Source organism: Mobula birostris, chromosome 2 (assembly GCF_030028105.1).
Source record: "Mobula birostris isolate sMobBir1 chromosome 2, sMobBir1.hap1, whole genome shotgun sequence".
In the NCBI taxonomy this organism is placed as follows: domain Eukaryota; kingdom Metazoa; phylum Chordata; class Chondrichthyes; order Myliobatiformes; family Myliobatidae; genus Mobula; species Mobula birostris.
In genome coordinates this window covers 52,967,577-52,993,355 of record NC_092371.1, presented here as the reverse complement: position 1 = coordinate 52,993,355, position 25,779 = coordinate 52,967,577, and the positions used below count along the sequence as shown (strand labels likewise).

Genomic DNA, 25,779 nt, shown 5'->3' with positions numbered 1-25,779 from the left:
AATAGACAAACAGTTTAGAAAGGGATAATAACTTAACTTCAGGTAACATCGGGGCAAATTTGAAAAAGGTGATGAATACAAGATTGAAGATGTTATATTTGATTGCATGCATTAAGGCAGATGATCTTGTAGCGTAGTTGGGAATTGGCAGCTATAACATTGTGGGCATTACTGAGTCTCGGATGAAAGAAGATCGTAGTTGGGAGCATAACATCCAAGGATACGCATTGTATCGAAAGGACAGGCAGGTAGACAGAGGGGGTGAGGTGATTCTGTTGGTAAAAAATGAAATCAACTCCTTCGAAAGAGGTGATGTAGGACTGGAAGATATAGAATCCTTGTGGATAGGGCTAAGAAACTGCAAGGGTAAACAGACCTTGATGGGAGTTACATATAGGCCTATGAACAATAGCTAGGATGTGGGGTGCAAATTACAACAGGAAATAGAAAAGGCATGTAAAAAAGGCAATGTTATGATAGTCATGCAGGATTTCAATATGCAGGTAGACTGGAAAAATCAGATTAGTGCTGAATCCCAAGAGGAGACATTTGTAGAAAACCTACAATATAGCTCGGCCAGCCTGTGGTTAAACCCATTAAAGAAAAATTGAGTGTTGTGTAATGAACTAGATTTGATTAAGGAGCTGAAGGTAAATGGACCGTTGGGAGGCAGTGATCATAATATGATAGAATTCCCTGTATTTAGAGAGAGAGATAAGCTAAAATCAGATGTATCAGTATTAACAATGCAGTAAAGGGAATTAAAGAGACATGAGACAGAAGCTGGCCAAAGTTGGTTGGAAGGGGTTCACTAGCAGGAAAGACAGTCAAACAGCAATGGCTGGAGTTTCTGAGACCAACTCAGAAGGCACAAGATAAATATATCCCAAAGAAGCAGAAGAATGGGCATTGAGTGGGATATTAAATCAGCCATGATGGAATGGCGGAGCAGATTCAGTGGGGCAAATGCCCTAAGTCTAAAGATCTTATGGAATTTGTATGCTCTTCCATTGTGGGTTCAATCCATAGTAATTTAATCACAGACAATTCACAATAAGATGAATAAATTATTGCATTATACTTTTAAATGCAATACCAAATGAAGGTGCTAAGCATAACTTATGTCAAAATGAACAATCTTGTGCCAGTATTCAAAAGTGAGCAAGGAATCATCCCATTGTATTTGTAAAAGCTTAATTTTCCAGTACACTTGTCTAGATCACAAGAATGATTTGAACTTCAAGTTACAGCCCATTTAGCATGAGGCATCATGGGGCAACTGGAGATCACTAAAGGTGCAAAATAAAGGCACATTTGTCCATTATTCTGGAACTTAATTGCAAACCACTTTACTGCAAAGATATAGTGTCTGACATTCAAAAGCTATTAAAATAAATGAAACACAAGTGAAAAGTATTAAGCTATCAGAAATATAATAACAGTAAACATAATTACTAAAAAACTTTTACACTTTCAAAAATAAGGTCAATTATAAAAATTGCAAATATCCTAATGCATCACTTTCTCAAAGCTATTCTTCGATAGAATGATAGAATACCTGCAAGTAAAATTGCAGCAATCTAATCATTCAAGAAATTATTAGAGATATTGAAGTGGTTGTAAACATTTGCAGGTTTATTTGTAAGATTTACAGAGTTTTTTCTATAATTTGGTGCAGATCTGTTACAGATTTTAAAAAATCGTAGTTAATCTCCCAAAATAAGAAATTTAATTTTAACATAACACAACCTGTACCTTGTCAACAAGAAGTATTTGTATTCATGAAAGTCCTAAGGGCTCATTTAAGGTCAACAGAATACTTCATTGAAAAACCTAAAACTTAACTGCTAGGGGGCACTGTTGCATCACCCTATCCCAGCAAAAATTACTTCAGAATTTTATATGAGAAATTGAGAAATAAACTGTAAAATAATACTAATATGATGATTTCAACATCCAAAGTAGAATAATAGCTCTTTCAGATGAATTAATCCACTCCCATGTTTCTTAAAATTCCTGGAACTTATAAGTTGTGTACCAGTTATTGTGACACCTGGAACATTTAGTGCTACATTCAGAAAATAATTGCAGAGCGAATATGAAGGAATGGCTTTCAAACTTTACTAAACTTCAATTAAAATACACTCAAACCTCACCAAAATTAGCTTTGTTGCAGCTCAGCTACTGCTGTTCTTGGCTGCCTTCTCTACCACACTTTAAGTGCTGCACTCAATTTGGAAATGTATATACTATGCTCTTCAAGCTCCAGAACAAGGCAATCATAAATTATCTTTGAAATATTTGAGAAATAGAGCACATTACTTCATGTTTTATCAATTATTTTAGTGAGTATTAAATAAACCATCATTTCTATTTTGCATAATGAAAGCTTTATGTAAAACTACTGTCTTGAATTGTTATAGACTTACGATGTTTGGATCGCTCAGGGTCTTCTTCAGGAATTGATATCTGTTTCTTGTTTTTGTTCAGTTCATTGGATGTCAGAGTTTCTTGAGCTTTTACAGTGTTTGTTAAATTGTTGTCTTTGTTCTGTGTTGCACATTCACCATTCTCTGAGTGCCAACTTAATTCTCTCTTCTGTTGCTTACACTTTTTTGCTGAAGTTTCTGCATTTTCAGTAACCCTGAAAAGTAGGAAAAAATCTTTATCTTTTATATTACAGTGGATTCCGGTTAATTGGGACATATCAGGACCAGTACATTTTGGCCCTTTTAAGCAGCTGCCCCAATTAACCGAAGTTCCATGGAAATAGTTAAAGAAGTATGAAAAGGACATACTGTCATTTAACTGAGTAACAAATTATGCATTCAAATGACATACAGAACAAATTAGAACACGACCAAGACGGTGTTTTAGTTCTTAATAGTTATCAATGGAGGCATGGGGCTGTGTTCTTTTGATTGACCATAAATAAACAAAATCAGCACAAACACCAAGTACAGATAATCTACTGCCTTCAAACAATACTTTCAACAATCGCATCCTCCATTCTTCAAATTCTTCATAGTCCCTAACTTGTTGAACTAGAGAAATCTTTTCATTTTCACTCCCAGCTGTTCTGGCATCTCTAAGCCTGAATGCTTGATACCGCAGTGAGCAAAACAGATCGGAACTGTCTTACTACTTAATACTCGCTAACTATCAGTGACAAAAATCACCGCTTTTTGAACACAAACACATGCAAGTGACAGAATTTTAAAACTACTCACTCCAAGCACGGTGTGGTGCCTGATAGCCACACAAATGCGCATACCTGAAGTTAGTTAAAAACTGTTTGGCAAGTCCCCTAATTGAATGGCACAGTGTTACAAATAAAACAAAGGGAATTCTGGCTCTTCTCATGATTTGGTTTTGTTCTTTAAGAGCCGTTCGAAATAAGCAGCTACTTCGGTTAGCTGAAAGTCTAATTAACCAGAATCTACTGTATTTGTAAGCAAATAAGCTAACTGTCAATTTGGGTATTCATAAGATGCCATTTACTTTACAAAAAATAAGGTATTAATTGACAGAGTGACATTAAGATGAAATAAAGTGTTACTCAAGAGACAGGAGAATTTGAGAATCCAGAAAGTAGGAAAGGCAGCAGTAAATAATTGGAGAAAAGAAGGACACGTGAATTGTAAAAGAAATAATGATAACAAAGAGATGTGTGTTTGTTGCTGTGAGGGAGGGAGTGAGAGAGAAAGAGAGAGGGCAGATTGAGAGTGAATGGAGGGGGAATGGAGAGAAAGGGAGGCATAGAGAGGATGGACAGAATTTAAATATTGTTTGATACCTTTAAAATGGGGAAGAAGCAGAGAAAGTGATAGTAAATGAGGGGTAAGATGAGGAAGGGAAACATATGAGGAAAGCAGGGCCGAAATTGAAGAAGATGGTGGTGAGGAGGGGTAGGGGAGTGGCTAAGAGTTGGTCATGATTCATAACAATTAAGAGGATGAAATACTGCAACCAGAAGAGTGGAGGGAGGAGGAAAGCACTAAAGAGGCTGAAAGGCTGATCAGTAGCAGGAAGCTAAATTGGAGGTCCTGTAAGTTAGTGGATAGTTTGGGAGAAGTGCTGGGAAGCAGGGAAAGATATCTAACATGCTGAAGGGACAAGAACCTTATTGATTCATTTTTACTTTCTGTAAACGTTAATAAAAATTCCACCAAAATCGATCTCTTACAGCTACTAATATATTCTATTTTACACTGGATAACTCTATCAATGAAATTGCAGTTCACTATTTCCAGTTTTTTTAAAGAGTTCTGTAACAAATATTTGACATGTAATCTCGTATCTAATGATTTTAATATATTATATATCCCCTAAAAGCCAAATAACAAGTACACTTCTGTTAAGTGCATTAAGTGCCAACAATTTCATTTAAAAATTTATGAGAAATTAGAGTTCAGAACAAAGACTGTATTTATGTACATACTTAAATGTTTCTGTAGGCAGGTCTCCATTTTCAAATCTATAAAGTAGTCCATAATTATGGATAGAAATTGTAAAAAAGGTAAATAATTAACTCTCAACAAAAAAATGAAAAAAAATTAAAACTTGTGCAATATAAATGATGTGTATGTATTTACTTGATGCAAAAAACAACATACCTTTTTTTACCTCTACCTCGACCAACTGTTTTTGCAACTTTCCTGTCCATTTCTGTCTCCTGTGTTCTTACTTCATGTTTCCATTGCCTATGCTTTTCCAATTGGGACTTTGATACAAATGAAGCTTCACATTGAAGACAATGGTGACTATACTTCTTTGAATCAATGACCTACAATAAAATAGTCTGGTTACAGAAAGCATTTCTACATTACAGACAATTCATGGCTTATGTAATGGTTTTATCCCTCAGAGTTGTCCATACACTAAGTTTTCTGTAAGTCTTTCGCTAGCTACATCATTTTGCTCTGCATACATTGTATTTCATAGAATATATTTTTATATGTACTCTAACACTTCATATAATTTAATTAATGAAACATTTTACTACATCCATCTGCTAATGAATATCACTGAACAATTTACTTCTATTTTGAAAAAATCTTTAAAAATTTTGAGAGAATTTGCAATAAATTCAGATTTCTGTGAGTCATGTTTTCTGTAACTTCATAGTCAAAAGTCAAAGTAAAATTTATTATCAAAGTATATATACATTACCAGATACTATCCTAAGATTCCTTTTCTTGCAGGCATTTACAGGAAAATTAAGAAATACCAATAGAATTTACAAACATATACATAATCAAAGTCTAAAAAACAGAGCACTAAAAAGAGAATTTGTGCTAATAAAAAAATTATAGCGAGAACATGTAAAGAGTCCTTGAAAGTGACTCTGTAGGTTGTAGAATCAGTTCAGAGTTGTGGTGAGTGAAGTTATCTGTGCAGGTACAGGAGTCTGATGGTCATATGGTAGTAACTGTTCCTGAACCTGGTGTTGTAGGACCAGAAGCTCCTGTACCACTTGTCCGATAGTAGTAGCGAGAACAGGGCACAGCCTGGAGAGTGGGGGTCCTTAATGATAGATGCTGCTTTCCTGTTGTAACATTTTAAGTAAATATGCTCAATGGTGAGGAGGGCTTTGCCTGTGATGGACTGAACTGCATCCACTATTTTCTGTAGACATTTCCATTCCTGGCCATTGTTGTTCCTATACCAGGCCGTGATGCAACCAGTTAGGATATTCTCCACTATACATGTACAGAAGTTTGTTAAGGCTTTTGGAAACATGCTGAATCTACACACACACTTCTAAGAAAGTAGAGGCACTGTTTGGCTTTCTCTGTGATGGCACTTAATGTGCTGGTCCCAGGCCAAATCCTCTGATAAAAAGAATTTAACACAACTGACTCTCTTCTCCTCCAATTCCCTAATGAGGACTGGCTCATGGATCTCCAGCATATCTTGAAATGGATCATAATATTCACCATGATTCCTTTTTAATAGTGTGAATGGGGACAATTCTCAAATAAAACATTATAGATAGAAACAATAGACAGTATGGACTTAAACATAGAAACATAGAAAATAGGTTCAGGAGTAGGCCATTCAGCCCTTCGAGCCTGCACCGCCATTTATTATGATCATGGCTGATCATACAACTCAGAACCCTGCACCAGCCTTCCCTCCATACCCCCTGATCTCCGTAGCCACAAGGGCCATATCTAACTCCCTCTTAAATATAGCCAATGAACTGGCCTCAACTGTTTCCTGTGGCAGAGAATTCCACAAATTCACCACTCTCTGTGTGAAGAAGTTTTTCCTAATCTCAGTCCTAAAAGGCCTCCCCCTTATCCTCAAACTGTGACCCCTCATTCTGGACTTCCCCAACATCGGGAACAATCTTCCTGCATCTAGCCTGTCCAATCCCTTTAGGATTTTATACGTTTCAATCAGATCCCCCCTCAATCTTCTAAATTCCAACGAGTACAAGCCCAGTTCATCCAGTCTTTCTTCATATGAAAGTCCTGCCATCCCAGGAATCAATCTGGTGAACCTTCTTTGTACTCCCTCTATGGCAAGGATGTCTTTCCTCAGATTAGGGGACCAAAACTGCACACAATACTCCAGGTGTGTGGTCTCACTAAGGCCTTGTACAACTGCAGTAGTACCTCCCTGCTCCTGTACTCGAATCCTCTCGCTATAAATACCAGCATACCATTCGCCTTTTTCACCGCCTGCTGTACCTGCATGCCCACTATCAATGACTGGTGTATAATGACACCCAGGTCTCGTTGCACCTCCCCTTTTCCTAATCGGCCAGCGTTCAGATAATAATCTGTTTTCCTATTTTTGCCACCAAAGTGGATAACTTCACATTTATCCACATTAAATTGCATCTGCCATGAATTTGCCCACTCACCCAACCTATCCAAGTCACCCTGCATCCTCTTAGCATCCTCCTCACAGCTAACACTGCCACCCAGCTTCGTGTCATCCACAAACTTGGAGATGCTGCATTTAATTCCCTCATCTAAGTCATTAATATATATTGTAAACAACTGGGGTCCCAGCACTGAGCCTTGCGGTACCTCACTAGTCACTGCCTGCCATTCTGAAAAGGTCCAGTTTGTTCCCACTCTTTGCTTCCTGTCTGCTAACCAATTCTCTATCCACATCAATACCTTACCCCCAATACCGTGTGCTTTAAGTTTGCACACTAATCTCCTGTGTGGGACCTTGTCAAAAGCCTTTTGAAAATCCAAATATACCACATCCACTGGTTCTCCCCTATCCACTCTACTAGTTACATCCTCAAAAAATTCTATGAGATTCGTTAGACATGATTTTCCTTTCACAAATCCATGCTGACTTTGTCCGATGATTTCACCGCTTTCCAAATGTGCTGTTATCACATCTTTGATAACTGACTCCAGCAGTTTCCCCACCACCGACGTTAGGCTAACCGGTCTATAATTCCCCGGTTTCTCTCTCCCTCCTTTTTTAAAAAGCGGGGTTACATTAGCCACCCTCCAATCCTCAGGAACTAGTCCAGAATCTAACAAGTTTTGAAAAATTATCACTAATGCATCCACTATTTCTTGGGCTACTTCCTTAAGCACTCTGGGATGCAGACCATCTGGCCCTGGGGATTTATCTGCCTTTAATCCCTTCAATTTACCTAACACCACTTCCCTACTAACATGTATTTCGCTCAGTTCCTCCATCTCACTGGACCCTCTGTCCCCTACTATTTCTGGAAAATTATTTATGTCCTCCTTAGTGAAGACAGAACCAAAGTAATTATTCAATTGGCCTGCCATGTCCTTGCTCCCCATAAGCAATTCACCTGTTTCTGTCTGTAGGGGACTTACATTTGTCTTTACCAGTCTTTTCCTTTTTACATATCTATAAAAGCTTTTACAGTCAGTTTTTATGTTCCCTGCCAGTTTTCTCTCATAATCTTTTTTCCCTTCCTAATTAAGCCCTTTGTCCTCCTCTGCTGAACTCTTAATTTCTCCCAGTGCTCAGGTGAGCCACTTTTTCTGGCTAATTTGTATGCTTCTTCTTTGGAATTGATACTATCCCTAATTTCTCTTATCAGCCACGGGTGCACTACCTTCCTTGATTTATTCTTTTGCCAAACTGGGATGAACAATTGTTGTAGTTCATCCATGCAATCTTTAAATGCTTGCCATTGCATATCCACCGTCAATCCTTTAAGTGTCATTTGCCAGTCTATCTTAGCTAATTCACGTCTCATACCTTCAAAGTTACCCCTCTTTAAGTTCAGAACCTTTGTTTCTGAATTAACTATGTCACTCTCCATCTTAATGAAGAATTCCACCATATTATAGTCACTCTTACCCAAGGGGCCTCTCACGACAAGATTGCTAATTAAACATGACCTAAAACTAATTGTATGCCATCTTCACACTTTTAAATTCCTCCAAACCAACATGATTACACCAACATGAAATCTGAAAAAGCAATGTGAGTTTATTTCATGAAATAAAGTTACTTTCAAGCTATGCTATTTTGAATTACAACAATTCAACATGATAGTGGCACTCAATTTCTTTTCCACAGTTAGCTTCAGACAACATCAGAGCTCTGTATCACACCAGTCAATCAGCAGCTCATTGCCGTGTAAAGCAGGTGATGGATGCATGGATTTTGGAGAGTAGTACAGGTTATTTCCCTGCCATTGAACACGTCTCACCAACGGAAAACTATTTAATGGAGCAGCCATATTCTTCGGACACAGGGGAGTAATTGATAGAATATAATGTACGTTACCAAGTATGCATCCTTGCTGAATCTAATAAAACTAGGTAAACAAGGTAGGTTTTACTCTCAATTTCCAATTTATGTCGCTTGTAGAATGCATTTGAATGTGTGTTATTAAAAGAGCTGTGATAAATATTGAAATGTCAAAATAATGAAAAAAAATGTACGGTGTTCAAAATTCAAGCCAATTATCCGGTCAGTTGTCTGGGACAAGAGCTACTGATTCTAGCAATGTCTTTGGATAATACCATTGCAAAATTCCAAAACGCTGTACAGAGAGTATTATGGATTTTGGTTCCGTCTAATTATACCTGTCATTCTCTTAAGCAAGTTGAGTGAACATCGAATATCTAACTACCTGATATCCAGAGATTACAGCAATCTGAACTGGACAAAATTTTGCTAAGCCAATGTTGAATCTAATTTACTACTTTATCCTGAATGCCAAGTGATCGAACATTCTGGACTAGCCTCTCACGTGGTACAATGTCAAAGGCCTTGCTAAAGTTCATGTAGAAAACATCCACTGCCTTTCCTTCATTAAGTTTCTTGATAACCTTCTCCAAAAATTTATAAGATTGGTTAGACACAACCTACCAGGTACAAAGCCATATTGACTATCCATAATCAGGCCCTATCTGTCCGAATACTTTTATATTTTGACCCTTAGAATACCTTCCAATCACTTATCCACTACCAATGTCGGCTCACCGGCCTATAATTTCTTGACTTATTCTTAGAGCCTTTCTTGAACAACAGAACAATATAAGATTTCCTCCAGTCATCTGGTACCTCGCCTAATGTTAAGTATGTTTTGAGTAGCTTTGCCAGGGCCCCTGCAATTTCTGCAACAGCATCCCAGAAAGTCTGATGGGACATCTCATCAGGCTCTGGGGATTTATCCACCCTTATCTGCCTCAAAACAGAAATCATCTTCTGTAATCTGGATACGGTCTATGAAATTATTACCATGAGGACGTGGACTGACATAACTCATGTGGCACATGCATCTTTCAAAGTTATAGCTGGAAGAACATCAAGGTATTTGAGGTACAGTATACTCTCTCCCTTAAATGGTTACATGTTACAATATGTTCAAGCTGAGATATTCTGCTAAGATAATGGGTAATACTACTGATTCTCAGAAAGGCTGGAATGTGGACATTCCTTTGACCTTGATAGTCTGCAGATTGAGCATATGGGCCAAACCCTCATAATCATAGTTTCCTAGTGGACCCTAATTGCTGAATGGGATATCAGAGCATAGAGGAGAATAATTTTTTAAAAAGCTGCAAGAAATAACATTTTTGGTATGACATCCCCTTCACTAGATCTGGCCACAAAGCGTCTTAGGACCTGAAACATTAACTCTGCTCCTCTTGACGCACATGCTCTCTGATCTGCTGTGTGTCTTTAGCACTTTCTATTGGCATCAGATTATAACTGATTTACAGAAGGTATTTTACACTGTTTGACGCAAGCTAAATTGTAATTCCTTTAGTTATCTTGTGCTCACCTACAATCATTCAATTGATTATCCATTGTAGCACATAACAACAAATTAAACATACATTTTCTCGTGTCCTCAAGAGCAATAATTGTCAAATCAAATAATTAAGCACAAGATGTCTCTAATATTCATGAATAACAATGAATGCCAGTGTATAAATTCTCCCTTCATACAATGAACATCATCAGAATAAGTGGCGTTCAACATACTTTCTCCTGCCATTAATTCCCCATATGAACCTTCTTGCCTTTCTGCTGCCTTTTTAATGTGTATCTTGGGATCTATTTTTGCAAATGCTGCTTGGCATTTTGTGCATCCTTCTCTCCTAATAGCTTGCTTCCATCTGAACGACACAGTGTTCAATGCTTCTCTAAAGCTGGTGATTGGACAGCCTTATGGCACTTCCTTAGTTGGATTCTAAACAGCAAGATCATGTGTCTATCGTATACTGTTGGCCTGAGTATCCAGCAAATCTTTTCTACCATTGCCACAGCCCTGGTGCCCACTGAGAAGCATTGCTATTGGAATTACAAGGAATCCAGCTCCAATTGCTCTATCAGGACAGAAAATCCAGTACAATTTAAGAACATAAGCAGGAAAAAGCCATCTGATCCTACAAGCCTGCTCTGCCATTCATCAAGATCGTTGTTTATCTCCTATCTCAGTGCCAATTTTTATAATTTTTCCACTTCCCTCTTGGGGAAATCCAAGTAATATTCAAAACCTGTTCATAATTAACTCAATGACTAATCCTTCGCTACCCTCTCAGACAGAACATTTCTATGATTAATCAATCCTTAAACATTAACAATCCCGCTTCTTGTAATCCTAATTTCCTTTCAAAGTGTGTTAGGAACAACCTGCAAGGAAGAAGTAACCAGTATTAATCCATCATTAAGGACCCCCACCACTTTAATGGGTGGTACAGAAGCCTGAAGGGATACACACAGTGATCCAGGGACAGCTTTTTCCCCTCTGCCATCCAATTTCTGAATGGACATTGAACCCATGATCACTACCTCACTACTTTTTTAAATTTATTTTTTGCACAACTATTTAACTATTTAATATACACATATATACTTAATGTAATTCGCAGTTTTTCCCCTATATTATCAAGTATTACATTGTACTGCTGCCACAAGGTTTACTAATTACACCACATATGCCTGTGATATTCAACCTGATTCTGATTCCGCCGACAAGGTTTAAGCAACAGCTCAGTCTTTGTTCAGTTGTGACATTGATTTAACATCCTTCTTGGAACAGTACCAACAACTTCTTCATCACTGACAATATCTGAGGCTGTATAACACAATTCACATGAGAGTGGCATTGCATTTGGTACCCCCAATTGTAAACTCCCCACAAATGGAGAGGAATACGTTCTCAGCAGCTTCTGAACGTAACTAGGTGACTGTTGAATATTATTTTTTATTGTTAAAGTGCACTTATGTATTTTTTGTGTGTTTGCTTGGACTTTCAGCGTCTGCAGATTTTTTTCTTTATAATTATCAGTCATGAATTGTGAAGCATTTCCTAATATGTACCTGATTTGCATCTCAACTACACCACTGCTTAAACAAATGAAGACGACCAATAAATTTGTACAGATTAAGTTCTGCAGAATATTTAACAGCACCTGGACAGCATGACTTATAGGCTTATAAATTCAAGCTTTTGCAATTTCTTTTTAACTTCAGCTTCCTAAGAATTCACAAGGTTTTGTTTAAAACTATACATTATTTAGAGAGTATCTATTATATGTCATTTTGTCTATGAACACTTGCAATACTTGAATATCAAAATCACAGCCTCAGAGTTTAGAAGTACAGTATGAGTTTGAATCATTTGAAAATGAGAAACACATACAGCAGCACAATGTATTTAGAAAGCACTTTCCTTAATTGGAGTCAAAACCCATTAATTGGAACTGAAAGCAATCTCTAGCATCTATATTGCCATTATCCACCATTCCAATTAACTGCCAATGTTTTCAAGTGACAAAATCCCATACAAGACAGCTCATTCATATTTTATCTCTTTTGCCTTAATAATACTGATGTTTACAGCTTTTGTTCTACCAATCTTTATTCTCATAGCCACAAAATTCTGTTCTTTGTTTAATACAAAATTCTGAGGACTCCTAATTATCTGAAAAATAACATAAATCACAGTGTTTCCTCCATTGAACTGGATATCATAGTTTCCATGATATTATGGTCATGTTGTTAATCTCATATTCAGCCATTTTATGCACCTGTTCTAGCCATTTAACATTCCAACCGAACAAGATCTTTTTGAACTGTTATTTCTATTTCTTAAATTATCTTTATTTTAACACAGATCAGGGACATGTGCTTCAACAACAAATAATTTTAACAAATGATTTTGGCACTGGATAAGGGATTTTAATAATGAAGGAATTAACTAAATGAGATCATTTTCCAAATTCAAATTCCCTGGTCAAGACCATGTACTAGATCTGTAGGAATTTCTTCGGAAGAGTTATTTATCAACCCTGTTAAACTGTGTAGTTTAAAGGTCTGTTTATGATGGTCATACACGATAGTTTGCTATGGAAATTACTTCTCAAAATTTTCATTAGAATCAAACTCCCTCATTATTTTCCCCTATGTTCCAAATAGCAGAAAATCTAAGATTTTATAAGTGTAACTATGTATTAACAGAACAACCATTTATAGGAAAATAACCCAAGATTTAAAAAATTGTGTCACAATGCACTATTGAATTTCATTTATAATAAAAATATCCTTTGAAATATTTCAACCCCATTCATATTATATTCAGGTTTTGCACATTAAAATATGACACATGGGACTGCAGTACAAGCTTATTAAATGTCTACTCATGGTATTTTTTTCACTGAAAATTCTACCCATAGGATTTTTTTTTAGCAAATAAGTAAGGTAGTGAAAGATATGATCCTCAAACTGTTAATCATTTCTTACAATTTCATATTGACTTTAAATATTTTAATCAAAAATTGCACATTATCCAAGTGAATATTTAGGATTACAAACACTTATGATTCAAACTACCTACTGGAATTTCTGTATCCTCCGCCTTGAGTCTTCCTTTCCTTCTGCTTTCTACTCTGTCACCATGTCCTAGGTAATAGAAAACAATGTTCAGACAATAATAATTTTATTAACCTTGAATAATACACAACAAGCATTTATTTGCTTTCCAAGGGATAATTACAACAGACTCTGCACACTGATACTCTTTGGGTATTTTATCCTTAAAAGTTAAGTTTACATCATGACACAAATAAAGTGAAAAATGCTAAAAAGCTTCACTATACATGAAGAAAGTGAGATCCAGAAAGGCGCCCAATTTCCTTTGATTGATCTACCACCATTTATTATCTATCCACCACTAAAGTTACAATCAAGTCCATTATTTTGCTGCTGTTTTAGACACAAGTAATACTGAACTCAAAATCTGTATTTGAAAGGCATTTTTGTTTTATTTTGTTCAAAAGTGAAAAGCTGCTTCAACTCAAAGGCAGAGCATTATGAAGTAATTGTTATACTCTCAGAAGACTTGGACTCTGTATTAAAATCTGAAATAATGTTCAGCCTGCAAACTAAGGTTTATTAAAGTAGCTTGCTGTTTTATACATGGCTGCAACCATCTGATTCAGCCCATTCATCTACTTATACATACTAGTGGAATTTCAATATGCTTTAGGTTATACGCCAAGCAAAAGACTACGGAAGTTACACTTAAAGAAGCATACACTCAGCCAGTCATAGACTCCTTCATCAATATTCACAGCTATGTCCTGTTCAATTAACCACAACTCCACGAACACAGAATCTTATCAAAGTATCATCCTACAGGTTCCCATCCACATTCCCCCTCCCCCCAATCTGATTGATTAGTAAGCCTTCATTTTGACCATGAGACACAGGAGCAGATTTAGGCCACTTGGCCCATTGAGTCTGCTCCACCATTCAATCATGGCTGACCCTTTTTCTCCCCTCCTAAGCCCCATACCCTAGCCTTCTCCCCGTAACCCTTGATGTCATGGCCAATCAAGAACCTATCAATCTCTGCCTTAAATACATCCAAAGACCTGGCCTCCACAGCTGCCTGTGGTTACAAATTCCACAAGCTCACTACCCTCTAGCTAAAGAAATTTATCCGCATCTCTGTTTTAAATGGATGCCCCTCTATTCTGAGGCTGTGCCTTCTTGTCCTAGACTCCCCTACCATGGGAAGCATCCTTTCCAAATCTACTCTGTCTAGGCCTTTCAGCATTTGAAAGGTTCCACCCACTCATCCTTCTAAATTCCAGTGAGTACATGCCCAGAGCCATCAAATATTCCTCATACGATAACTCTTTCATTCCTGGTATCATCCTTGTGAACTTCCTCTGAACCTCCTCCAATGCTAGCACATCTTTTCTTAGATAAAAATCACAAAACTGTTCATAATACACAAGCGGAGGCCTCACAAGTGCCTTATAAAGCCTCAGCCTCACATCACTGCTATTGTATTCTCGACCTCTCGAAGTGAATGCTAATTTTGCATTTGCCTTCCTCACCATCGACTCAACCTTCAAGTTAACCTTTAGGGTGTTCTGCACAAGGACTCCCAAGTCCCTTTGGATCTCATATTTTTGGATTTTCTCCAACTGGTTTGTCAAGCAAGATTTTCCCTTAATGAAACTATACTGACTTTGTCCCATCATGTCCTGTGTCACCAAATACTCCATCATCTCATCATTAACAATTGTCTCCACCATCTTCCCAACCACTGAGATCACGCTAACTGGACTATAATTACCTTTCTGCTGCCTCCCTCCTGTCTTGAAGAGTGGAGTGACATTTGCAATTTTCCAGTCCTCTGAAACCATGCCAAAGTCCAATGATTCTAAAAGATCATTACCAATCCCACGACAATCTCTACTGCTACTTCTTTCAGAACCCTCGGGTGCAGTTCATTTTGCATATCATTTAAAACAGGCATTGTGTGAGATTGAGCACAGGAACAGGCAAGGGCCAAGAATGGGAGTCTTCAATGTCCATATCCAAGAAAGTTAATAGCATTAGCACTGACTTAGATGGTTATGCATTCAGGAATAAAGCTACCATACTGCATCTGTGGTGGATGACAAAGAAATCAACATGAGGGAAAACACAAACCTGTTCTCATCCACATCAATCAAACTGTTGCTGGTGCATCAGTTCAAGATAATATTGGAAGGACTACCAGCATCTATCTATGTTGAGGAAGTTCCCATCTTCACACTGGTGTACCTTCTCCAGTGTAGTATGGCATAAGTGCCCAATTAGATAGATTGAGAATAGGCTTGGCAGTTCAAAACAGGCCATCAGTGAAGAATTATGGAATGTTAGTAGCAAGTTCTCAGTCCACAGCAATCTGTACTATAGTGAGCTAATGCATACTTCCTTTACCATTGAGTCAAGGGAACAATCACTGTTCAGAATCAGAATTAGATTTATTATTACTGATATAAGTCATGATTTTTTTTGTTTCCTAGCAGCATTACAGTACAGGCATAATAAATTACTATATTACAATAATAAATAAATTAATTGTGCAAAAGAGAAATAATGACGTAGTCTTCATGGACCATTCAGAAATCTTATGGCAAAGTGGAAAAAACTGTTCCTAAAATGTTGATTATGTATCTTCAGGTTCCTGTTCTCCTCCCTGATGGTGATATTGAGAAGAGGGCATGTCCTGCCAAAGGGGCTCAGCCCGAAACGTCGATTGTACTCTTTTCCATAGCTGCTGCCTGGCCTGCTGAGTTCTGCCAGCATTTTGTGTGTGTTACAGAGGGCATGTCCAGTTTGATAAGGGTCCTTAGTGAGGCATGCCGTCCCCTCAAGGTACCGCTTTTGGAAGATGTCCTTGATGGTCTATGCTTATGATGGAGCTGGCTAAATCTGCAACTCTTTGCACATTGGCACCTTCATACCAAATAATGATGAAAACATTCTGCATGCTCCCCATGGTACAAGTAGTAGAGGGATTATTGTGATCCTACACTAGAAGAAATGCAGCTTTAGAATGTACAAAATGTAAGGTGGAAAAGGAACAGCAGAGGTCTACATTTATTCTATCCAGCAACACACCATATAAACAACAAACAGAACAAAGCAATCCCACAGCCTACAGAAATCAAAGCTCTGCAGTCTTGTTGTATCCAGCCTAAATCATACAGAACAATTAAACAGTTATCAGAAGGAGAATGATGAAGGCATCCAATAAGTCCAAAGATTGGCTGAAATAGTTGGTAATTGCACTCAACAAGCTAGGTCAAGAGCATGAGCCATCCCACCCTCCTCCCAAGGCTACCCCATCAAAGCTACTTTTGAATATATAACCTTCCTTCCATATCATATAAAGTACCAAAACCCAAAAGCCATGGATGAACCAGAATTCATAATCTAATGAGGGCTAAACCTGTGGCAATCAAGACCGGTGATCTATACAGAACTATACAAGAAGTCCAGGAATGACCTGTGGAGGTTATTTTAAGAATGTAAAATTAATTCCAATTTAAGTTAGAGACAGAATCGGATGCACTGGCAGGGTTTGCAGGCCACTACCTCCTGCAAGGCAAAACCTGACATCATGGATGGTCATGATGCTTCGCTCCAGAGGAGCTCAACTCCTTCTATGCACACTATAAAAGGGAGAATAAAACTACACGAGTGCGACTCCTTACAGCATCTGATGACCCTGTGATTTCTGTCTCGGAAACCAACATTAGACCCTCTTTCAAGAAGGTGAATCTTTGCGAAGAATCAGTCCCCAATGGTGTACCTGGTAGGGGACTGAAAATCTGGGCTAACCAACTGGTGGAAATGTTCAAGGACATCTTCAATCTCTCACTACTGCAGTTGGAGATTCCCACCTGCTACAAAAGTGTGACAATCATACCAGTGCCCAAGAAGAGCAGGTGATCTGCCTCAATGATGATCACCCAGATGCACTCACATCTACTGTGATGAAGTGCATTGAGAGGGTGGTCACAGCTAGAACCAAGTCCTACCTAAGCAAAGACCTGGACCCACTGCGATTTGCTTATCATCACAATAGGTCTACAGTGGATGAAATCTCGTCGGCTTTCTACTTGGCCTTGGATCACCTACACAATAGCAATACCTATGTCAGGCTGCCATTTATTGACTACAGCACATCGTTCAACACCATCATACCCTCCACACTAATAAACAAGCTCCAAAACCTGATCCTCTGTACTTCCCTCTGCAATTAGTCCTTGATTCTGACCCTTGACTTCCTCATCAAGAGACCGCAGTCAGTACGGATCAGAAATAACATCTTCTCCTCGCTGATAATGAACATAGGCACACCTCAAGGATGTACACTGAGTCCACTGCTCTACTCTCTCTATGCCAATAACTGTGAAGCTAGACATTTAATTAATTTAATTTTATATACACACACACACACACTCATCTACTCATCTTATTGTACTTAATAGTTTTTTTTATTATTATGCATTGCAATGTACTGCTGGGGCAAAATTCACATTTCACGACACATGCCAGTGATACTAAACCTGTTTCTGAACCTTCCAAGAGAACTGGATGCAACAAAAATGATGACGCAAGAGAATCTCAAATGTACCACTGAAATCTTTTGCCCTTCAGCCAGACAAACCATTTGTCAACCTCTTCCAACATTGGAATACTTTCTTTTTAAATCCTTTTAAACCAACATGAGAATACTAGTGGAAAAAAAATGCTGAGTTGCATTGTGTTTCTAAAATAAAAAGACAAATTCAACCTGGTTACTTACTATTCAAAATCAGAATCAGGTTTATTATAACTGGCATGTTGTTTTGCAGCAGCAGCACCAGTGCAAGACTATTATAGTTTGCTCCATTACTATCATCATTAACAATATCATGATAGTTTTGACAATCTGCTTGCTTTCAAATCTTAGCTTGGAGTGAAGTGAGCTGAATTCCAAAGATGAGGGAAGAGTAATTATCTTTGATATCAAATCTACACTTAACAACAGTCAGTTCAGAATTGCCCAGTAGACTTGATGTTAACAGAATTTTTAAAAAAGGTTGAGTTGGGGTTTCATTCTTACAGCAAACTCCTCAGAGTCCTTTCCTGGTCGCAGTTGCTGCTTCACCGATGACAATTCTTTCATTAGCTGAGATATTTAATGATGAGATCACATGAGCTCAGTGATGAATTTTATTCTCTTCAGATACTCAAACGGTTGATTTCTTCAATGCATTGACTTAGGCTTTAACCAACAAATACCAACTAACAACAGGGCTACTTAAAGAGCCAGTCAATGACCATCTTCAACATGAATGAGCTGACTAGCTTCCCATGGTATATAATATTTACTTGTACAACCTTTCTTATGTGTATCACCATTGAATCATAACTGAAATGGGCCAGCCACAAAGTTTAGACTACAGTCAAAGAAGCCAGGATTTCCCACAGAATAAATCTGACTTGAACATCTTCCCATGACATTCGGCTTGTTACCAATGCAAGACACAATGCTTTCTGCAGAGCTTGAGATCACATGAGCAGTTATTTGTGGAGAATAGGGCCAGTTCTAAAAAGCAAGCAGTGCTTCTTGGGACTTTCGGTGGATCTTGAGATCATTTGGATTATTAGGCAGTCGACAAAGGCCAACAGAAAGAAGTTAGGCTTAAGTGGAGCGGCTATTGTTGGTGGGCCAGGGTTACAATGGGGAGCCGAGGCTTTGGCTCAGTCAGATTCAGAATCAGGTTTAATATCAGCAGCATATGTTGTGAAATTTGACGTTTTTGTAGCAACAGTACAACAAGCCTCAAGAGGCTTCATTAAGAAGAGACAGAGTCTAAGGTAAGTTTCTTTCTTTCCCTCCTTCTTTCTCTCTTGTTCTCTCTCCCTTTCTTTCTCTTTATTGCTCTTTCTTTTTTCTCTATCTTTCTTTCCCGCTCTCTTTCTCTTTCTTCACAGTTGGAGTAGTAGGAATATCAGTGAGAACTGTGGGAAGCTCCTCTTGTGGATGTGGGTAAACAGGGTCCAGCATTTCTGATACCTACAAGAAGTTCATCCAGCTGCAGTTTCTTATAGACCGTATTACGGTACTGTAGCTCGAGCTGAATGACATTCTGACCATTCAGGAGACAGAAGGATTGACTAGCAACAGGTTCAGGGAGACAGTTACACCCAAAGCGCAGGTCACAGGCAACTGGGTGACCGTCAAGAGAAGGAGATAGATAGCCAGGACAGTGTACCCATGTAGCTGTTATATATTGTCTATAAAATCTATATTAATGATTGGAATGATAATTTGGTAAATTGGATCAGCAACATTCAGATGACACCAAGATTGTGAGCTTAGTGGATAGCAAGGAAGGTAATCAAAAATTGCATTAAGTGGGATTTGGTTAAATTATAGAAATGGGCTGAAAAATAGCATATGGAATCTAATGCAGACAGATGTGAGCTCACAGTGACACTGAGGAGTGCTATAAAACAGCAATCTGGGAATACAGATCCATAATTACTTGAGAGTGGTGTCATAGGGTCATAAAGAACGCTTTTGGCACCTGTTCTTCATAAATCAGAGTACTGAGTATAGGAGTTGGGATGTTATGTTGACGTTGTACAAGACTTTTTTAGGCCAAATTTGGAGTCTCATGTGCAATTCTGGTCACTTACCTACAGGAAATATATTATTAAGATTGCAGAAGTACATAGAAAATTTACAAGGATGTTGCTGAGACTTGAAGACCTGACTTATTGAAAACTTTGAACTGGTTAGGACTTTATTCACTGAAGCATAGGAAAATGAATAGCGATTTAATAGAGGTATACATAATTATAAGGTGCATGGATATGGTAAATGAAATCTTTTTCCCACTGAGGTTGAGTGAGACTAGCACTAGAAGTAAAGGGTGAGAGGTGATATAATTAAGGGGAACCTGGAGGGGAACTTCTTCGCTTAGTGGAAGTGGTGGATGCAGGTTCGCATTCAACATTTAAGAGAAGTTGGGAGCAGGTCGATGGACTGGGCAGAATAATAGTGCTGTGTTACAGTGCTCCCTGACTCTGGGTCAGAAATACAATGTAGTACTAATCAAAAATACTAAACAAGCACGACAACTTGCAATAATGCCAAACAAAAAAAGTGGATGCTGAAAGCCTGAAACATAAACAGAAAATACTGGAAACACACTGAGTAAGTCAGGCAACACCTGTAAAACAAAATTAATGTTTCAAGTCAAAGACCTTTCATCAGAATCAGGGAAGAGAAGAATAGATATCATCTTCTCTCACTCATTTCTAATGAAGGATCTTTGACCTTCAGCTTAACTCTGCATCAGTTTTGATGATGCTGCCTAAAACATCCAGCTTTCTTTTTCTTAGATCCAGAAAAAGCAGTGTGTAATCACTGGCACTATATTCATTACCTTATACATTAACCTTCCACATCATTAGTGGATTGTGGGTACAGAGTATATCATCTACAAGATACACTTCAACAGCTTGCCAAAGTTCCTTTGACTGCACCTCCTACACCCAAAAACACCACTACTTAGAAGCAAAATGCCAGCATAAGGATGAAAATGGAACAAACTCCAAGTTTCTGTCAAAGTCTTAGTCTATCATGATGTGATCATTATCACTCTTCATTCACTACTGCTGAAGCCAAATTTGAGAACTCTAAACTGAAAAGTACTGAGGGTGTACATCAACATATGAACTTGTGCAGTTCAAGAATTATGGAAATGAGAGATCTATATACTACTAAAACTCCCATGCAACGTCTGTCTGTTTGTGACCTCCAATTAGCGCAAACAGTGCATTACAGCGGCACTTTTTTTGGCTAAATCGAATTAAAATGTGCTAACTTACAGAATGTAGGCAAATTTCAGGGTTGTATATTTGTATAAAATTGCTCATTCGCCAAAAATCAACAGACTGGCTTTCACTCGAGAGCCGATCGGCCATTATGGAAATCGGGACGTGACAGCCCAACGCATGTGCACGGCCAGCCTCAGTAGCGACACCTACCGGAGCAAAAGGGCAGGGCAGCTCTATTTTGAGGGGTCACATTCTGTTAATCACCATCAGCATGTGCAGGATTGGGACAGATCTAACTGCCATCCATCAATAAGAGATAATTAATCTTCTCGTAATGACGTACTTCGAGACACCCATAAAACCCTTTGCTGCAGTCAAAGGACAGTGGTGATTATTTCACGTCCATTTAGGAGAGCGCCAACCACATCATCAAGAATAATCAGCATCCTTTGGTGTTAGTGCTTCGTATCTTCTATCCACCATTAGGGTGAAAAAAAAATTTGGTCAGCGTGGCAAGGGAAAGGGGACATTATGGTCAAGAGATGCCACCAAATGTCATCGGGAAGCGGCAAAGAGAGGGAGAGAACAAGAATTGGATGAGACTAGGGCTGCACAACTCCAGGATCAAAGAGTCAGGACAAAAAAAGATGAGAGAAGAAGAGACAGAGGAGGAGAGGCATGCACGTCTCCAGGATCAGAGACAAGCAACAAACAGCAGAAGAGCTGAAGAGACAGGGGATGAAAGGGCTGTATGTCTCCAGAATGACAAAAGCAAGCACAGGAGGAGGAGAGAGGAAGAGACAAAGGAGCTGAGAAATGCACATCTCTGGGATCAGAGACAAAGAACAAACAGCAGAAAAGATGAAGAGACGAGGAATGAAAGGACTGCATGTCTCCAGAATGACGAGAGGCACAAGGGTGGCAGATAAACCAGAAATGATGCCATAAAAGTGTCCTTTGTTAAAGGAGGAGGAGATATATTTCCTTTGCTACACATCGTTCTTCTTTAATAAACTGAGGTTTTCTACTTCAGTTTCCAAAGCAAGGTGATACCAATAGCATTCAGGAAAATTTAAATGTTCATTCTGGTCACATCAGGCTGTACTACCCCATTGTCTAGCAGGCAATAAATGCCAGTTAATCCTACATCCTTTGCACGAACAAAGCTTTGATTTACTAAATATAAAAGACAAAATTTTTGTTCAAAACCTTGCAGTTTAAAAGTAAAGTTAAAAGTTCATTTATGAAGTGATTAAAAAGCTCCAATTAAATAAACTACAAAAATTCCAAGAAAACGGTAATTGCAGATCTGTATAAAATTATTATATATTACTTATAGATTTTCAATTAACAACTCAATCCGTGACTAGCTATAACCTTGCTAGATTTTTGTCTGAAGTATGAAAAATGAGTCTCTCATGGTCAATAGAATTATTCAATTGCAAATGAGTTTTTAATTAAGTCTGACAAAATGCTAAACAGATGAAATACTAAGAAAGAATGACATAAAATATTGAACATTTTATAACTAGTTGTCAACAGTAAGCTTCTCTAAAGGAACAAGTATATTAAGAATATGATTAAAGTACTGAGTTCATTTCCTGCACAACTATAATTAAACAGTTCTGACCAGTAACGATGTACTGGGACCAACTGTTAGCTGAGCAAATAGAGTGAGGTTTACTGGCAATGAGGATTAGCCTCAGATTTGACTCTGTTCACTTTTCATGACTGTAATTCCTAAACGAATACTGGGTCCAATATCATTTCTATGTAGCGTTATCTCTGCATCAATTATATTTGATTAAACAAAAAGCAGCAAGGACTCTGGTGCAGTAGATTATTATTGATCTAAAAAAGAATTTCCTACTTTCTGAATGAAGCCAATAATTTCACTGCAATTGGGACTGAGTTCATTCATAGCAGATATGGAGACTGTAAAGCACGATCCACATGATAGCCCACATGCTAAAGTCCTAAATTGGAGCACGGCTAATTGTGGTGACATATAGATAGGAACTTGCAAGGATTGATTAAGAAAGGCTGTCAGTAAGTAAAAGGACATATTGGAAATGGGAGGCTTTTTAAAAAACGTAATAATCTATGAGTTCAGGGTCATCATGTTCTTATCAGGGAACCATGGCTGATATGGAATATTAAGGCTTTGGTCAGGTAAAATGGAGTAACATGTTAGGCATACACACAAAATGCTGGAGGAACTCAGCAGGCCAGGCAACATCGATGGAAAAGAGTACAGTTGATGTCTCGGCCCGAAACGTCAACTGTATTCTTCTCCATAGATGCTGTCTGGCTTGCTGAGTTCCTCCAGCAGTTTGTGTGTGTTGCTCAGATTTTCAGCATCTACAGATTTTTTCTTGTTTGTATATGTCAGGCATAGGGAGCAGAGAGGTCACATTGATTCTCATTCAGCAGTATTGTCTAGGAGGTAATTAACCTATCAGCACATCTTTGGGAAATGAGAGGAAAACCAAGTGCCAGGTAGATCATGCAAACACAAAAAACACTCATGGTCAGGATTAAACCCAGGTCCCTGGAGCCATAAAACAGCAGCACCAACAACAACACAACAGTACTTGTGCCATCCTTTGATGGCACAAACGAGCTTCTGATCATTGTTGATCCCTTGGATGTTGATATTTAAGGATAAGTAATAATAATACAGTTGAGTATCCAGAGTACTCACTTATTTCTCTTGTAGGATGGTCACTACCTGGCATTTAGTAGCTCAGATCCGAATGTAGCCTTGATCCCTGCTGACAAGGATTGTTTATGAATAGAATTAAGTACACAACCATCAGTGAGCATCCAACACTTCTGAATCAGCAAGGAACATCATTGTTGAAGTTCCTAAACATAGTTGGTCTGTAACTCTGCCCTGAGGATCTCTTGCAATTAACTTTCTTTGTGTAACAGCAATTATTCCACTTAACAGTCAGCGACTTGAGCTTACTAGGGTTCCTGGATACTACTTTCACTCAAATTGTTAATGTCAATGACAGTTACTTTCTCATTACCTTTGGAATTTAGTTGCTGAGACCCTAAGCTGGGTAGTCCTGGCAGAAACAAATTTGGGCTTCAACGAGCACTTTTAAAAGTAAATTCCTCTTGGCAGAACGGATGGTGGCACCTTTCGTCCCTTTACTGATGACTGGGAATAGACTGGTTGCAATTTGTCTGTTTGATTGGCATCTTACGCACCAACGTAATCATTCACTCCGTCTATGATTAGTGCTCAATGTGTGCAGGGTGGATCATCTACAGAATGTAAAGCGGCTTCTTACCAAGGCCTCACAATATGGAATGCAGCCTTAAAGAAAAAAGTTCTCCACCACATTGGGTAAGACAAGGGAACATAAACCAATCCTCATAGAGGGATCAGAAGGGGAGAGAGCGTGCAATTTCAGGTATATGCAATGGTGGTCTCAGTACTAATGCCCAGTTCATCTGTATGTATTCTTTTCAGGAGGAAAATTTTAGAAAATTTCTACTAATTTGAATTAGGCAGACTGGGAACTAAATAGATAAGTGGACTGATACCACTAGTCAGAAAATAAGTACTGTACACACCACATATGCTTGGGACAGTGGGATTTATTAAGATGTTCTAATATCAAAAAAATCAAGCATTTGTTGTAATTACATCATTCAGTGAGATCAGAAGATTGGGCCTACCATACTACAACCATGTGGGAGCTACATTGAGAACCAATCCATGGAAATGGAGATATGGTTGAAGGTTGGAGCTCAAATGTTTAGCTCCTTGTCCTAAATGGAAACAGTTCATTCCAAATAAAATCTTTAAACAAGTTAAAGACTGCGGATGATAGAACCCGCAATTAATTCAAACTGGAAGCCAGACACAGGGGAAAACTCTTGGGTTTAGTGCCAGAAATGAATACAGTTTGCCAACAAAAAGTGTGGTGTTTTATTATTCTCTATAATTATGAGGATTGTTGTGAAATAAAACCAGAACATGCTGGAAATACTCAGCAGGTCAGATGGCATCTACAGTGTGAAATAAGGTTGACTCTGTTTTATCTCCACACAATTGCTCGCTTACCTTCCAAGTATTTCTGGCCTTTTATTGCATTTATTTCTGAAATCAGAATTTATAGATGTGAATTTCATGACTTCAGGCTCTACCAAAAATTTTTTAGAAACAAATTAAATATTACTGAAAATTAATCACTGTTATAATGCAAGAATCTGCAGTTAATTCAGGGCAGAAGCCAGGCACAGGGGAAAACTCCTGGGTATAGTGTTCAAAATGAATTCAGTCAACACCACGAGACTAGCGTGATACGTTTTATTATTTTCTATATTATGAAGATGGTTTTGAAAAGGATTGGAATTCCTAGCTGAAGTTATTCTGTCATTTATATGGTGTATATGACTAAATCACTTCGTTATTTTGCAGACTTCATTAGAACATTTATCAGTCTACATCTGAAAAGATAGAACGGCACAAACAAGATCACAACATGTCAACAGTAGATACCATTTCATTGGCTCCTCATTCCATCCTGGAACACTTGGACAATGAAGATGTACACATCAGGATGCTCTTCATTGTCTACAGCTCAGCACTCAATACTAACATCCCCTGAAGATAATTAATATGCGTGAAGTCCTAGGCCACAATACCTCCTT

General features: G+C 38.2%; 1 protein-coding gene across 6 annotated transcripts in view; it reads right to left on the bottom strand.

Moving 5' to 3' along the window:
- The window catches only part of LOC140186607 (zinc finger protein 512B-like), a 133,205-nt gene that overhangs the window by 58,440 nt on the left and 48,986 nt on the right, over positions 1 to 25,779 (bottom strand). For 5 of the 6 annotated variants that reach the window (XM_072240964.1, XM_072240981.1, XM_072240991.1 and 2 more), the window contains 3 exons: positions 13,319 to 13,383; positions 4,617 to 4,786; positions 2,430 to 2,644 (listed from right to left, as the gene is read on the bottom strand). In XM_072240964.1, the coding sequence (XP_072097065.1) occupies positions 2,430 to 2,644; positions 4,617 to 4,786; positions 13,319 to 13,383 (450 nt within the window). Of the gene's footprint in view, positions 1 to 2,429; positions 2,645 to 4,616; positions 4,787 to 13,314; positions 13,384 to 25,779 lie in introns of all 6 variants that reach the window. The other variant, XM_072241001.1, reaches the window with a different exon arrangement.